Source organism: Myxocyprinus asiaticus, chromosome 18, assembly GCF_019703515.2.
Source record: "Myxocyprinus asiaticus isolate MX2 ecotype Aquarium Trade chromosome 18, UBuf_Myxa_2, whole genome shotgun sequence".
Classification (NCBI taxonomy): Eukaryota; Metazoa; Chordata; class Actinopteri; order Cypriniformes; family Catostomidae; genus Myxocyprinus; species Myxocyprinus asiaticus.
The window spans coordinates 23,720,637-23,736,950 of NC_059361.1; the positions used below are offsets into that span (position 1 = coordinate 23,720,637).

Below are 16,314 nucleotides of genomic sequence, written 5' to 3' on the forward strand. Positions count from 1 at the left end.
ACACTTTAAATGTGCTTTTGTCCTGATAATAGACAATCAGTGTGGTTTATGGCTGAAGTCTGTTTATTTGAGCATGTGTGCATATATACTGGTGGCCAGAAGTTTGGAATAATGTACAGATTTAGCTGTTTCTTAAGGAAATTTGGTACTTTAATTCACCAAAGTGGCATTCAGCTGATCACAAAATATAGTCAGGACATTACTTATGTAAAAAAATAGCACTATCACTATTTGAAAAAAGTCCTTTTTGATCAAATATAGACGGACCCCATTTCCAGCAGCCACCACTCCAACACCTTATCATTGAGTAATCATGCTACATTGGTACTAGAAAATCACTTGCCATTATATCAAACACAACTGAAAGCTATTTGGTTTGTTAAATGAAGCTTAGCATTGACTTTGTGTTTGTTTTTGAGTTGCCACTGTATCCAATAGACTGGCATGTGTTAAGGTCAATATTAGGTTAAAAAAAAAAAAAAAAAATTGGCAAAATAAGAAACAGCTTTCTCTAGAAACTCATCAGTCAATCATTGTTTTGAGGAATGAAAGCTATACAATGCTTGAAATTGCCACACTACAGTCTTCAAAGACAAAGGACAACTGGCTCTAACAAGGACAGGAAGAGATGTGGAAGCCCAGATACAATTAAACAAGAGGATAAGTACATCAGAGTCTCTAGTTTGAGAAATAGACGCCTCACATGTCCTCAGCTGACAGCTTCATTGAATTCTACCCGCTCAACACCAGTTTCATGTACAACAGTAAAGAGAAGACTCAGGGGTGCAGGCCTTATGGGAAGAACTGCAAAGAAAGAGACACTTTTGAAACAGAAAAACAAAAAGAAAAGGTTAGAATTGGCAAAGAAACACAGACATTGGATAACAGATAATTGTAAAATTGTGTTATGGATCTTAACCCCATTGAGCTTTTGTGGGATCAGCTAGACTGTAAGGTGCGTGAGAAGTGCCGACAAGACAGCCACATCTATGGCAAGTGCTACAGGAAGTGTGGGGTGAAATGTCACCTGAGTATCTGGACAAACTGACAGCTAGAATACCAAGGATCTGCAAAGCTGTCATTGCTGCATGTGGAGGATTTTTTGATGAGAACTCTTTGAAGTAGTTACTAGTCAAATTGTAATAGTAATTTTTCACGTTATTAATGTCCTGACAATACATTGTGATCAGTTGAATGCCACTTTGGTGAATAAAAGTACCAATTTCTTTACATTAGAGCAAAATCTGTACATTATTCCAAACTTTTGGCCGCCATTGTATATGTATGTGGAAATGCTTTTATATACATATACATACATTCACACATATATTTGTGTATTCTTTTTTTTTCCTTTTTTCTGAAAATTCATGTTTCAACTTTGAACTTAACAAAATCCAAACTTTCACATTTGTTTATAAATAAAACAGGCAAGTTTAATGTTCATAATTTTAATAGTTTTCTTTACAGTTGATGGCAGCAATATCCTTGTCAGACATAATACATATTTAGAGAAAAAGAAATCAAAAGTAGATCACTTCATTAATGCTGCACAAACTGTAGGTAATAATAAAATATATGTAAATCTGTCCTGCAGTTTGTAATCCTAAACTGCAATCTTGAGTTTTAAATAAAGTATCTCATTCTCATGCTCCCCATATTAATTTGAGGCACTTGTACACTGAGGAGGCATTCTTTGTCCATTAAAGTCTGAAACAAATTAGGTGAGAAATTAATGCTATGTAAAATGAGCACTCTATGGGTTAAGCTGAGAAGCTTTCTGTCAAGCAGCACTGGCAAAAATGCAGTCTAGAAATCACATGCATGAAGAGGTTGTCTGAAACTATTGCAAAAGGCAATATTCACCACAGTTTACTCTTTTAATCAAATTAATAATGGCATTTTCAAATCTGAATAAAAAAGAACAGCTTCTCACCACTTTTACAGCAGATATTACATCATTGCCAATGGTTTAAATCTTGAGAAGTGCATGGTGAATCGAAACAAATCTGCATTTGCTACTGAGTATTTAAACTAAATTACAACATAAAACATTTACACTTCCCACGGAATATATATATATATATATATATATATATATATATATATATATATTCTGTAACAATAAAGCATATGACAGTTTGGAATGATGGCACTGTTACACTTTTAATGGCAACAAGGTCCCTATAAAAGTTTGGGATTAAGGAAAATACTTTCCAGGATCCCCATCCTACTTTCTGAGGTGTGAAACCCCCAACTACCAACATTCATTCTCCATTCAATATGTACACACACAAACACTCTTGACAAAGTGGACAGCTATGCTCTCTATTTACTCCGCAGGAAGCAGCTGCCTACTTTATTCAATAAAGTGAAAACACTTTATCTCCCATCACTATCAGTACAGTCATCACTTGTATTTCTGATCAGGGTCTAGCTTTCATGAATCGTGAAGGGAACACTTGGGCGAAATCATAAGGCAGCAAAACATTCTTAATAAACCCACTCTCTATATCTTACTATTCACTTAACAGTGGTTTATCTTAGGCCATATTTAAAATATTCATAACATACAGACTGACATACAAATCCCCTTGTCAAATTATTGTATTGATATCTGTCCATGTCTTTGAGGACACTATGGAACACTCTGTCATTGTGCGATCACACTGATGTGCACTTGTACAACTGTATAGTGTACATTTGATCATTTTTATTAGTGTGCATTTAATAGTTTTTAAATTGGTATGATCATGTAGATGAATATACTGAGACATTAGCATATTGTTTCCGATGAGTATCGTTCAGTTGATTCTGTTAGAAGGCAGTACTGGTCATACTGCCAGGTGCAAAAAGGCGAGACATTCCATCTTGTGAGGACTCAACGTGTCGATGGGCCATCTTCCCCTCCTCACCTGCATAAGAAACAAAGTAATCATACAGAACATAAGAGACATTAGCATTGTTCCAAATGACCCACTATACACTATCAGAAATAATGCCAAATATGCTTAAACACACAAGGAATTTGTCATGGTGACAGAAGCTTCCAGTGCAAGAGAATGCAACGTATATACATACATAAAAACATATACATTTAAACATGTATACATATAGTGACAAAAAATTTATAAAAAAAAAAAAAAAATACAATATAACAGATAAAAAAAGAAAAAAAAGAGAGAAATATACAATAGCGCAATAATGTTGTTAGAATATTTTATATACAGATATATATTTAGGTGCAGGTTATGTAATGTATTGAAGAAGAGGTAGGATTTGTTAAAGAATATAAATGAAATATGAATATAAGTAGGAATGGATGGATTGAATATTGCACATGGTTGTATTGACCAAAAGAAAGTATTTGGGGCAAAAACTGTTCCTGTGCCTGGCTGTTTTGTTGCTCAGTGCTCTGTAGCACTGGCCAGAGGGCAACAGTTCGAAGAGGAAGTGTGCTGAGTGAATGGGGTCAAGAGTGATTTTATCAGCCCTTTTCGTCACTCTGGATGTGTATAGTTCTAGCAGGGTATGTAGGGAAGCACCAATAATCCTCTCAGCAGTCCGTACTATCCTTTGAAGTCTGATGTCTGACTTGGTAGCTGAACCAAACCAGACAGTTATAGAAGTACAGGTTGAACTTCCTCAACTGGTGAAGAAGTACAACCTCTGCTGGGACTTTTTCAAAATGGAGTCAATGTGGGTCTCCCACTTCAGGTCCTGTGAGATGGTAGTACCCAGGGGCCGGTTGCACCAGCTATATGTATGTTACAACTTAGCCTAGTTGTGGCGTAAATGGGCACCAAGTCACAATTTACGCACCACTAAATATTTGAGCGTTGCACCATAAAACTTAGGTAGGATGTAACCCTACGTATTAACTAAATGGATGGAATAAAAAAGCAGACTGATATTTTGTGACATCAATGAGCTCATGTTTCGCGTGACAGGCTCCAATCCTTTCGACATACATTATGATGTTGACATTTACACTCGTTTACATTTATGAGAGAGAAAACTATGTAAAAAACGTGCTTCTTCAGCAAGTAACAGATCTAACAATGCACTTTTCCTCTGTATGGTGTCAAGTTTCAACATATACAATACATATATATAAGATATTAAAATGAATAAATGTCTGTTTTTCCAGCCTGTTGTATAAGTAATTGTGTATTTACTGTCCCTTATTCATTTTAGATACAGTCATTCAATATTGTGATTTACATAGGCTAAATATACCATTAATTAAATCCTGTTTTATTACGTATCGTATTTTAATGGGGATATCATTTATTACAGCTGGCAGTTACATGAGCAAACATGGTTTGAACATCAACTGTAATGAGATAAAACTGAAATGCCTGTCTTTTTAATACTTCTGTGTACAAATTTGAAGGCTGCTTATTGGATCAATTAATGTAGTCATATTATGCGACTATGCATTACTTTACGGAGAGCTTACGAACTACTAGTTAAGTCTTGCCTTAAGAACAGGTGGTGCAACCAAATTAAGCACTGACTTAGTTACAAACTAACTAGTAGTTACTAAGCCCTTAGTGTGAACTTTACATCCCAACTTAAGTGAGACCTTACACACAGCTGGTGCAACCCTACCTGAATGACTCCACTGCTGCCACAATGCTGTTCAGAATGGTGAGTGGGGTGTTCCTTCTAAAGTCCACTATCATCTCCACTATTTTAAGCGTGTTCATCTCCAGGTTGTTTTGACTGCACCTGTTCAACCTCCCTTCTGTATGCAGACTCATCTTCATCTTGGATGAGACCGATGACTTTGGTGTCATCTGCAAACTTCAGAAGCTTAACAGAGGGGTCCTTGGCAGTGCAGTCATTTGTGTAGAGGGAGAAGAGTAGTGGGGAGAGCACACATCCCTGGGGGGCACCATTGCTGATTGTACATGTGCTGGAGGTGAATTTCCCCATTCTCACTAGCTGCTGCCTGTCTGTCAAAAAGCTGGTGATCCACTGACAGAGAGCTGGGTTAATTTAGTCCTTAGGAGCGGGGTTGATGGTGTGTCACTGTCAGGGGCAGTGGTGGCTCAGCGGTTAAGGCTCTGGGTTACTGATCAGAAGGTCAGGGGTTCAAGCCCCAGCACTGCCAAGATGCCACTGTTGGGCCCTTGAGCAAGGCCCTTGACCCTATCTGCTCCTGGGGCACTGTTTCATGGCTGACCCTGCACTCTGACCCCAGCTTAGCTGGGATATGTGAAAAAAAGAATTTCACTGTATATGTGCAAAATGTATAATGTGTTATAAATAAATACAATTATAAAATTATAATTATGTTGAAGTATGTAATGTTGTCCCATATTGACTGCATCATCCACAGATCTGTTTGCTCTATAAGCAAATTGAAGGGGATCCAGAAAGGGTTCAGTGATGTTCTTCAGGTGGGCCAACACCAGTCTCTCAAATGACTTCATGACCACAGATGTCAGAGCGACAGGTCTGTAGTCATTAAGTCCTTTGATCTTGGGTTTCTTTGGGACGGAGATGATTGTGGAGCATTTGAAGCAGCAGGGAACTTCATACTGCTCCAGTGATCTGTTGAAGATCTGTGTGAAGATGGGGGCCAGCTGGTCAGAACAGGATTTAAGACAAGTGAGCGAAACACCATCTGGGCCCTGTGCTTTTCTTGTCTTCTGTTTCTGGAAGACCCGGCACACAACATCTTCACAGATCTTAAATGCGTGTTGACTAGCAGGAGAGGGCAGGAGGTGTAAATGTTTGTGTGCTGTGAAGGTCGGAGCAGGTATGGGTTGTGTGACTGAGCTTTTCAAATCTACAGTAAAACACATTCAGGTCGTTAGCCAGTTGTTGATTCCCTACAGTGTTGGGGGATGGTATCTTGTAGTTGGTAAAGTCTTCCAGGCCTCTCCACACTGATGCAGGGTCGTTAGCTGTAAACTGTTTTTTCAGCTTTTCAGAATAGCTTCTTTTAGCCACTCTCTCCTTTGTCAGTCTGTATTTGGCCTGATTGTATAAGATTTTATCCCCACTTCTGTAAGCATCCTCTTTGGCCTGATGAAGCTGCCTGAGTTTTGCTGTAAACCATGGTTTGTTGTTGTATTTTAAATAAATTCCTAGTAGCAATGCACATGTCCTCACAGAAACTGATATATGATGTCACGGTATCTGTGAGCTCGTCCAGGTCTGTGGCTGCAGCTTCAAAAACACTCCAATCAGTACAGTCAAAGCAGGCTTGTAGTTCAGCGTTGTTACATCTGTACACCAGCATTCATTGATGTAAAAACATGTTCCACTGCCTCTCGTTTTCCCCGTTAACTCCGCGGTGTGATCCACTCTGAACAGCTGGAAGCCCGGCAGATGTAATGCGCTGTCCGGAATGGCTCCACACAGCCAGGTTTCCGTGAAGCACAATGCAGCAGAATTTGCAAAGTCCTTATTTTTGCAGGTGAGGAGAAGTAATTCATCCGTTTTGCTAGGAAGAGAGCGGAGATTTGCTAGATGGATGCTTGGCAATGCGGTTCGAAACCCGCGCTGTTGGAGCTTGACCAGCGTGCCGGCTCAAAATATTCATAACATACAGATTGACATACAAATCCTCTTGTCAAATTATTGCATTGATATCTGTCCATGTCTTTGAGGACACTATGGAACACTCTGTCATTGTGTGATCACACTGATGTGCACTTGTACAACTGTATAGTGTACATTTGATCATTTTTACTAGTGTGCATTTAATAGTTTTTAAATTGGTATGATCATGTAGATGAATATACTGAGACATTAGCATATTGTTTCCGATGAGTATCGCTCAGTTGATTCTGTTAGAAGGCGGTACTGGTCATACTGCCAGGTGCAAAAAGGCGAGACATTCCATCTTGTGAGGACTCAACGTGTCGATGGGCTCGCTTCCCACGTTTGCGTCTTTTAGCGCGCTTGTACAGCACCGCAGGTCCTCCGACTAAAATGTCCAACAGAACGTCCGAATAATCAAAAACCTAAGTGACTATGCACTTACAATATACACCATGCACTCAGCCAAGTAGTTTATGAATTTTCCAAGAGTAGTACAGTCCCAAATGCTTAACTTTTTTTTTTTTTTTTTTTTTTTACTACACAGAGGCATTTGCTGTTTAAAAGGATAGTTCACTCAAAAATGAATTCTATCATCAGTTACTCCCCCTCATCCCAGATGTTTATGACTTCTTCTGCTGAACACAAATTAAGATTTTTAGAAGAATATCTCAGCTCTGTAGGTCCAAAGTATGCAAGTGAATGGTGACAAGGACTTTGAAGGTGGTTTAATCAATATCTTCAGAAGCGATATAATTTTGTGGGTGAGAAACAGATCAATATTTAAGTCCTTTTTTTTTTAACCAAAAATTCTCCTCCCTGCCCAGTAGGTGGCACAATGCACAAAGAATGCAAATCGCCAAAAAGAAAAGAAGGATGTGAAAGAGTGGTGACTTAAATATTTATCTTTCTCTAACCCACACTTATCATATGGCTTCTGAAGATCCAGTTTTAACCACTGGAGTTTTATGGATTATGTTTATGCTGCCTTTATATGCTTTTTGGACCTTCAAAGTTCTGACCACTATTCACTTACATTGAATGGACATAAAGAGCTGAAATATTTTTCTAAAAATCTTTGTTTGTGTCCTGCAGAAGAAAGAAAGTCATACACATCTGGGATGGCATGAGGATGAGTAAATTATGAGAGATCCATTTAACACCTGACGGAAGTGACGTTTCAAATGGTAAAGCATTCAACTCACATTTCTAAGGTGCTATCTTTAGTTTTGCTAATTTCTACATTCTCCATTATTTACAATTTTTGTTTTGTCAGACCAGTATCGCTGCCAGGTAACTCCACCCCTTCCACTACGTACGGCAAGTCGCGAGTGCTGAGTGCATAAAATGTCCAACATTTCATACTCTGTTTTGAAGATATGCATCATCCGGGTACTCCTAGTTCACTTTATGTTGTTGCATTGTTAACATACTACTTACGCTATTAACACTACAACATGACACAGAATAGCGTGGAAGTGTGCGGTTTGGGTGCAACTATTGTCGTGACCCAACAATGGGATGCAGGCCTGACAATGCTAACTAACCATATAATTGTGCATAGTTGTAACTTGAAAACCATGAATAAAACTATGCAAGGTCAAAGAAAATACAACCCAGACTACATTAGATACAGGTTTGGATCATCGCTTGATGTCCAATGTAAAATCTGGGTCCTGAATAGGGTTGCAACGGTATGAGATTTCCACGGTACGATAACAGTCTCAGGAAATATCACGATTTCACGGTATCACTGTGTACGGTATTACACAATTATTATTATCAGTTACAATGACCCTTAAATGAGTGAAAACAGAAGGGTTTTCTTTTTTTTAGTTGAACAAACACTTTATTATAAATGAAACTTGAAACCATTTTTTTTTTAAATTGAAGTATGTTTAAAAAAAGTCTCCCTTTTGAAAATAAAATAAATAGAATAAATAAGAAAGCTAACAGAATTATAATAATAAACCGAATTATAAACACGATAAAAAAAATAGCATGTAACTATAACATGTTATATAACTAAAGCATGTTAGTTTACATGTTAAATTAACTACTAAATGAAAAATAACATCAGCTGTGTGAGCTTTAAAGTAATGTAATAATGAACATATACTGTAGGTGCGCGACAGCACAGCCAGACTGCTCCTGTCTGTACCTTTAACTCAGAGGTTCTAAACTGGTTTTGCTTCAGGATCCAGATTTTACATTGGACATCAAGTGGCGACTCACCATAGTAAAAACTTAACCTGTATTTAATGTATCCTGGGTCGCATTTCCTTTTTATGTTGCATAGTTTTGTTCATGGATTTCAAGTACAAGGACATGCATCAAGTGACATTATTTTTGTTGTTGATGTCAACAACAAAAGCGACAGGAAGTTTTCTCTCCCCCTTTTTAAAAATTTAAGAGCATATTTACTTATACGAGTCCATTAATATCCCATTTGTTTCATAATTTCAAACATAATTCAAACAGAACATACATATTACACAGGAGGAAAGGCTCCTCATTACCATGGTTAGGTCAGTGTAGCTAGTCTTAAATAATAGTAATAATAATAATAACAAATTATAGTATTTATGAAAAAATAAATACTAGCTGAAACACATCTAGAAACTTGAACTACAACTGCCGCTGTTGATATAAAATGAGGTCTAATAGATTATTTCATATGAAACTATAACATTTTGTCAAAATATAACAGTTACTTTTACTCATGTAAAATCGTGAACAGTGTTGCTCTTTTCCTCCTCAGTGCTGTTTGGCATGTCGGGGCTCCCTCCTCCATAACAAAGAAGAAAAGTCTCACTAGAATTGAAATTGGTCACATCAGTTTTGAGGTTTGCGCTCCGCAATATCGAGGGAAGCCCGGTTGTTGCACACGCACGTCAGAGAGCAGAGTATATCATGATCGCGAGCTGGTTCCGTTACACTTGTGTGAAAGTGCAGATGAGAAGCCTTTAGCTGTTTGCGAGATTATCATTAAATCTGCCTCGGCAGTCCTAAATAGGCTATCACTTGGGCGGCCACCAAAATATCTTCAATGGGAGAACCATGCATTGCTCTTTCCCTACTTTCCACGACCCTGTCCGAATAGACCTGCGACCCACCAGTTGAGAAACACTGCTTTAACTCACACACACACACACTCACTTATGTCAGACCCCCTCACCTCGCCTCTATCTGACATTTTCTCCACTGCATGTGTGTGTGTGTGTGTGTGTGTGTGTGTGTGTGTGTGTGTGTGTGGGGCAAGTTGACGAGTCTGACAGGCAGACGAGGAGGAAAGGAGATATGCATGCGCAGGTGAGATTCTCCGTCCGGTTGCATTTTTTTTCTCAATTCCGTAAATAAGCAAATGTACATGGTATGATAACCATACATTTTCATACTGTGGTATACCGTGAAACCGGTATACCGCTGCAACCCTAGTCCTGAAGCAAACCCAATTGATAAGCGTTCCTGTAGATTGCACTTGCTCTCGTGTCTCAAACTCTTCAATCCCTACAGGATCAATTCTTTTACTACTATTCCTGATCTCTCTTTCATAAGTCCATTTCCAGAAATTTATTCCACTGCTTACCTAGCACAAGCAGAGCTTGTTTGGCAGCATCCCTCACATCCTCCTTATCTGTCCGGCACAGATACACCAGCTGCTCAATGCTCTCTTTGGCCTGTAATGTACAAACACAGTCAGCAGGGCACTTTCCTTGAAGTTCTCAGATTGCATTGAGTTGTAATACTGCATATATTCTGATTCTCACTCAGATTATAAAGTACAGAATCTAAGCAGCACTACCAGGCTACATTTAAGCACAAATATTATTAGAAATAAACATTCTATGTGGTTGAAGAGCTATGGAGCGGAGGACGAAACCAAAAGAGTGGTTCGGGTTATTTGGGAGAAAGGTTTAGACGTTATGCAGGGACTGACCTTCAGACAGGCGAGTGCTTTACATCCACAAACTCGCGTCTCAATGCTCTCATCCTCCAGCAGTTCAAGACAGCTCACAAGAGCCTGAGAGAGAACAGTAATGGGAGACAGCTTATTTAGTGGATTAATTCAAAATCCTTTCTGAATAACAAAGCATTAAAGGAAAAGGCTTCTTCACAAATTCACATTTAAATGGCTCAAATCATGAGAAATAAATTTTTCCTTGATCATATGAAATAAAAGAGTTCGTTGTTCTATGAAAACATACTGTAACTTTCAGAACTCCCAACTTCCTATCTAATCGAAAAAGAACATCTATGGAAACACAACAGCAAAAACGGCTAGTTCTGAAATCATTGGATTTTTTATGTCAGAAACACAAAAACATTAAAAGTGCACTCAGTAACATTTTGTCTGTTGTCTTGGACTTACACTGACCTCTAGGGGTGTGGATGCAGCATAATTCAAATGCAATAGCTTTCAGTTTCAGATGCCTTTGTAGAAATTCACTATTCACAGTCAGTCACGACTAATTTATTCAGTGAATGAAAGTGCCAATAACAGGGCGGTTATTGAGATTAAGTGAGTAGTATTTGGCTGGTCATGTGATCCTGACATGTAGCCCCCATGAGGGGACCCTCTCCATATGTGAGCGGTCAATATTTTATACACAATTTATTTGAGTAAAACTTTTTCAACAATTAAAAAAAATAACTGAGTTAACATATGACCTGCTACCCACATGACATCTATTTGGAGTATTTGAGCATAGCAAAGCACTGTTACTCAGTTCATTTTTATTTTAAAAATGGCCATGAATAACTGAATTATGGATGCAAAAATTATCATCAATTTAGGGGGAAAAGAAAAAAGCTAAATTATGGACAGTATACACCTTTAATGTGCCGTTATGTATATACATAACACATATAAAATGTTTCAATATATAAACAGCAAATTATTTTACATTTTTGTTTAAAATATCAATATCAGGGATGCAAACTCATGAGAGATAAAAAAGGTGAGAAAGTCATAGAAGGTGTTAAAGGTGTATATTTTCAGTGGTTTGATGTATTTAAAGCTTTTTTAAGTGTTTTTTTTTTTTTTTTTAAGTGTTAAAGCTTAAAGTACGCATTTCAAGTGATTTTAATAAGTAATCATTTAAATTTTACCAAACAATTTGGACAAATTAGCTTAAAAAAGGTGAGTACTTTGCATCCCTATTTTAGGCAGGACAGTCTTTTATAGTACAGCTTACTCATTCGTGACTAGGGGAGAGCGGGCCCACCCAAAAAGATTTTGTCCCAGTCCCCATGAATTTTAGGGCTGAGATTGAGAGTGCATTTTGGGGGTGACTCAGACTTTCACTGCAAATGTGTACAGAACACAAAGTTTGAAGGAGGATCCAGAGTGTGACATCTTACCCTCTCCCTGTGGCGGGTTTGGTCAGCTAGACTACGCAGCAGAGAGCTGGCTGTACTGCACACTTTCCCCCTTGGGTCCCTCAGTAGCAGACTGACTGTCCGTAAGCCCTCCCTCTTCAGACTGCACTCTGGAGGTTTCTTCAGAGACTTTACCAGAACATCCTGGTCTCCAGACTGTAGGCACTGAACTAGCCACACTTCAGGAGAATGGGGGAAGAGAGACAGAGGAGTGTGGTTAATGGAAGACATAGATGAAACAGATACAGTGAAAAGAGAATATGAGGTGGGGGAGGAATGGAAAGATTCATCAAGAAAGCCCAACGAAGTGTGTGGTGGGTGATAATGGGGGTGTGGGGATGGCAGAGGTTGAAACTGCTCCAAATGTGTTGCACAATCACTCTTGCTAATGAATATTTGCATTTCATATGTAAAGATAGAAGGGTACATAACATACACACTTAGGCCTGTTTCACACCACATGCATAAGCAGCACGTAAGCATAACAGGTGGCTCACATCATGCTTTCACACTGACAGCGTTTCTGCTGCGTAACATCTGCGGCTCTATACAGTAAATAAAGTGTTTTCTGGGTTCCTATATTAAGTATTTTCTTTATTAATGGCCATTAATTATAAAATTGTTATATGGAGTGGACAACTTGAGAACTTGATTGTGGAGGTCACGTGACGCCATGCGAGGAGCAGACCTGTAAACCACGAGCTCTGCGCGCTTTCCTAGTTTTTAATTATTTTTGTGGTATAATTCGGTGAGATTCAACACATCCTACTACATATTTGTTCTTTGAAGTCAACATGACAAAGAATTCAAAATCCTCGGGCTCTGGAGATATTAAAAGACACTTACGTGCTCAAGCTGAAACCTCTGACAGGCCCGCAGACCAGGGACTCAATTTGGACGGCGCAGAGGGAGAAATTCAGCGTCAACTGGCGAGCATGTCTGTGATGCTGACAAAAGTTGTTGCAGACTTGCATTTCGAATGCAAAAAACTCTTACATCAACAGAAGTTTTTGCTCTGATGTTTCCAGCCAAATTGAGAATAGATACTAAGGATGGCCGCAAAGTATTTGTGTGTCCCAAACAAGCACTGTCCTTCATAGAAACATTGGGTGAGTAAGCCATTTGGTGATTCTCATGTTGCTGTCTAGTGGGCCTGACTCACTGAACATTCACTTGACTGTCTGAGGAAGCTGGGCGCCATTTTTTGTTTTGTTTGTGTTGGTTCCGCGTAGTGGCTGGAGTTTGTTTTGTGTAATAACACTCTTTCAAGAAACTCTTACATCAACGGAAGATCCCTTTTACACTGAAGTTCCTGGCCAGATTGAGAATGGATGCTAAGGATGGCCGCAAAATATCTATATGTCCACAACAAGCGACATCTTTTATGAAGTTGACAGAATGAGGAAGTCATGTTGTTTTTTTTTTTGTTTTTTTTTTATGTGGCCTCCGAGTGATTTGACTCACTCAATACACTATTGGCCATCCGAGGAACTGGAACTCCTGTTTTGTTTCCTTTTGTGCTGGCTCTGCCTAACCGCTGGAGTTTGTTTAGTGGAATAATACTCCTTCGGCACAGTTGAGGATGAAACTGCTCATTCCTTGGGCTTATGCCTCCTGTTGGCTGGAGTTTGTTTTGTGGAGTATTTTTGCAGGACACTGGGAGGATTACGTCACTTGCTGCACTCATTAATAGCCAGCTCACTGAACATTCATTGACTGTCCAAGGAAACTGAACGGCCTTATATATTTTATTATTATTATTTTTTTATTATATTTATTATTTTATGTATGTATGTATATATATATATATATATATATATATATATATATATATGTGTGTGTGTGTGTGTGTGTGTGTGTGTGTGTGTGTATATATATATTATTTTTTTTATTTATTTATTTTTATTTATTTATTTTTTTTGTGTGTGTGGGAATGTGTTTTGTGGACGAACACACCTTCGAGACAGTTCTGTGAATGAACTACACGTTCTTTGTGTTTATTCTACCTACTGGCTGAGGTTTGTTTTACAAAGTATTTTCTGTAATATAATTTTGTCTCACAACAGTTGTGCAGAAGCACCGGACTTGAGCAATCTGATGGCAAAGTTGTCTCGAAGGCTCTCGTAGGCGTACATGGACCTTTTGAGTTTAGAGGGACTGACGACGGTTGGGGCTGTTGTGTGCAGGGTTAATGCGCACGTTTTTCTTTTTTCTGTTTGTTTGTTCAGGGGGAGGAGGTCGGGGTTTGATTTTTGCACTGATGTTGAAATGTGGTCTTTGTAATCTTGTTTTTGATGCACAATTAATTTTTTCTAGTATGTCAAATGTTAATATGAGTGGGTTATCTTTCTCCACGTGGAGTGTGAATGGGTTGGGGCACTCCATAAAAAGAAGGAAGGTTATTTCTTTTCATAAGCATAAGAAATATGAAATCTTTCCTCACAGGAAGCTGAAAAATTTGGGAAGATATGGGGTGGACATGTTTTCTTTAGTGCTGGCTCAAGTAAGAGCAGGGGAGTCATCACATTGATAAGTAAACATCTACAATTCAAATATCTCAAACAGAAAGATAAATTAGGAAGAGTCATTATTGTTTTAGCAGAAATTCAGGAGCAAAGGTTGGTTTTGGATAATATTTATACACCTAACATTGATGTTCAGGGCTTTTTTTATAGGTCCTGAAGGGATGTTGCAAGCTGCTGGCACCCCTCATGATATAATATTGGGAGGAGATTTTAATCTTTTGCTGGACTCAGTCCTTGATCATAGTGAAGCAAAAGTGTGCAAGCCCCCTAGAGCAACACTGACGTTTCACAGGATGTGTGGAAATCTTGGTCTTGCAGATATCTGGCACCTTTTGAACCCATCTGGTAGAGACTATACATTCTATTCATCAGTCCATATGATTTATTCAAGAATAGATTTTTTTTATTATTTCTAAGTCCCACATTCCATCTGTTGTCGATTGCTCAATTGGAAACATCTTAGACTCAGATCACACCCTGGTGAGTTTAGAGGTGGTGCCACATATGGAGAAAAATAAATCATACAGCTGGCGCTTTAATGTATACCTTTTGCAAAATCCTGTTTTCCAACAAATGCTAAAGACTGAAATCAATGTCTATATGGAGACCAACTGGTCCTCAGTATCCTCTGTGTAACCTTAAGGTGGTTCTTAGGGGTCGGATCATACAGTATACCTCATTCATCAAAAAAATCCAAAGCACAAGAACTCATGGAGTTGGAAGGGAATATTAAAAGTGCCGAGGCAGAGCTGAAGCATAGAATGTTGTCTAATGGCCTCAGAGAATTGACCCAATTGAAATACAGATATAATACTTTTCACAGAAAGTGGTTATTCAGGGCAAGACAGTCATATTTTGAGTCGGGGACAAATCTGGGAAGCTTTTGGCTAGATATATAAAGCAGAGAGAGTCTTTTTCTACCATTCCCTCAGTGAAATCTGCTGGTGGTGAAATCTTTACCTCGGCCATTGATATTAATAATGCCTTTAAAGAATTCTATCTTGGTCTTTATAGTTCCACATCTTCATCTACTGGTGAAGCTATTAGAAACTTTGTGGAACCATTAGAACTCCCTAAATTGATGACTGAGCAAAAAAATACTCTTGATTCTGAGATAACCTTGGAGGAACTTGACGAGGTTATTAAGGACATACCTACAGGCAAGGCTCCGGGGCCAGATGGTTTGCTACAGAATTGGCTCCACTTTTGTTAGAAGTTTATACGGAATCATTAAAGAATGGAAAGCTTCCACCAACCATGACGCAAGCCCGGATCAGTCTGATTCTTAAAAAGAACAAAGATCCAAGCGAGTGTAAGAGTTACCGTCCAATTTTCCTGATCCAGCTAGATGTAAAAATGTTGTCAAAAATTTTGGCTAACCGATTAAGTAAAGTTATGACATCTCTCATACATATAGATCAAGTGGGGTTTATTCGGGGTCGTAGCTCTTCTGGTAACATTAGGCGTTTCATCAATATCATGTGGTCAGTGGCGAATGATCAGACTCCGATCGCTGCCATCTCACTTGATGCCGAAAAGGTGTTTGATATGGTAGAATGGGATTATCTTTTTAAGATTTTGGAAATGTATAGGTTTGGGAGTACGTTTATTGGTTGGATCAAGTTACTTTAAAGACACCCTGTAGCAGCGGTACAAACAAATGGATTAATTTCAGATTATTTTACTCGAGATAGTGGCACCCGGCAGGGTTGCACTCTTTCCCCATTATTGTTCTGTCTTGCCCTGGAACCATTAGCAGCTGCGATAAGAAGGTGGATGATTTTCCAGGGGTGGTGGTGGGAGGTGTGGCACATAAGCTTCTGCTTTATGCAGATTATATTTTATTATTCGT

The 16,314-nt window shown here is 38.6% G+C and overlaps 1 protein-coding gene across 7 annotated transcripts in view; it reads right to left on the reverse strand.

Moving 5' to 3' along the window:
- Positions 1 to 1,398: 1,398 nt before the first annotated feature.
- LOC127455951 (rho family-interacting cell polarization regulator 1-like) overlaps positions 1,399 to 16,314 on the reverse strand; it is a 137,043-nt gene continuing 122,127 nt past the window's right edge. For 5 of the 7 annotated variants that reach the window (XM_051724157.1, XM_051724152.1, XM_051724156.1 and 2 more), the window contains 4 exons: positions 11,920 to 12,116; positions 10,496 to 10,579; positions 10,145 to 10,235; positions 1,400 to 2,912 (listed from right to left, as the gene is read on the reverse strand). In XM_051724157.1, coding sequence (XP_051580117.1) covers positions 2,815 to 2,912; positions 10,145 to 10,235; positions 10,496 to 10,579; positions 11,920 to 12,116 — 470 coding nt within the window. In that variant the 3' untranslated portion in view covers positions 1,400 to 2,814. Of the gene's footprint in view, positions 2,913 to 10,144; positions 10,236 to 10,495; positions 10,580 to 11,919; positions 12,117 to 16,314 lie in introns of all 7 variants that reach the window. The other 2 variants (XM_051724155.1, XM_051724151.1) reach the window with 1 other exon arrangement.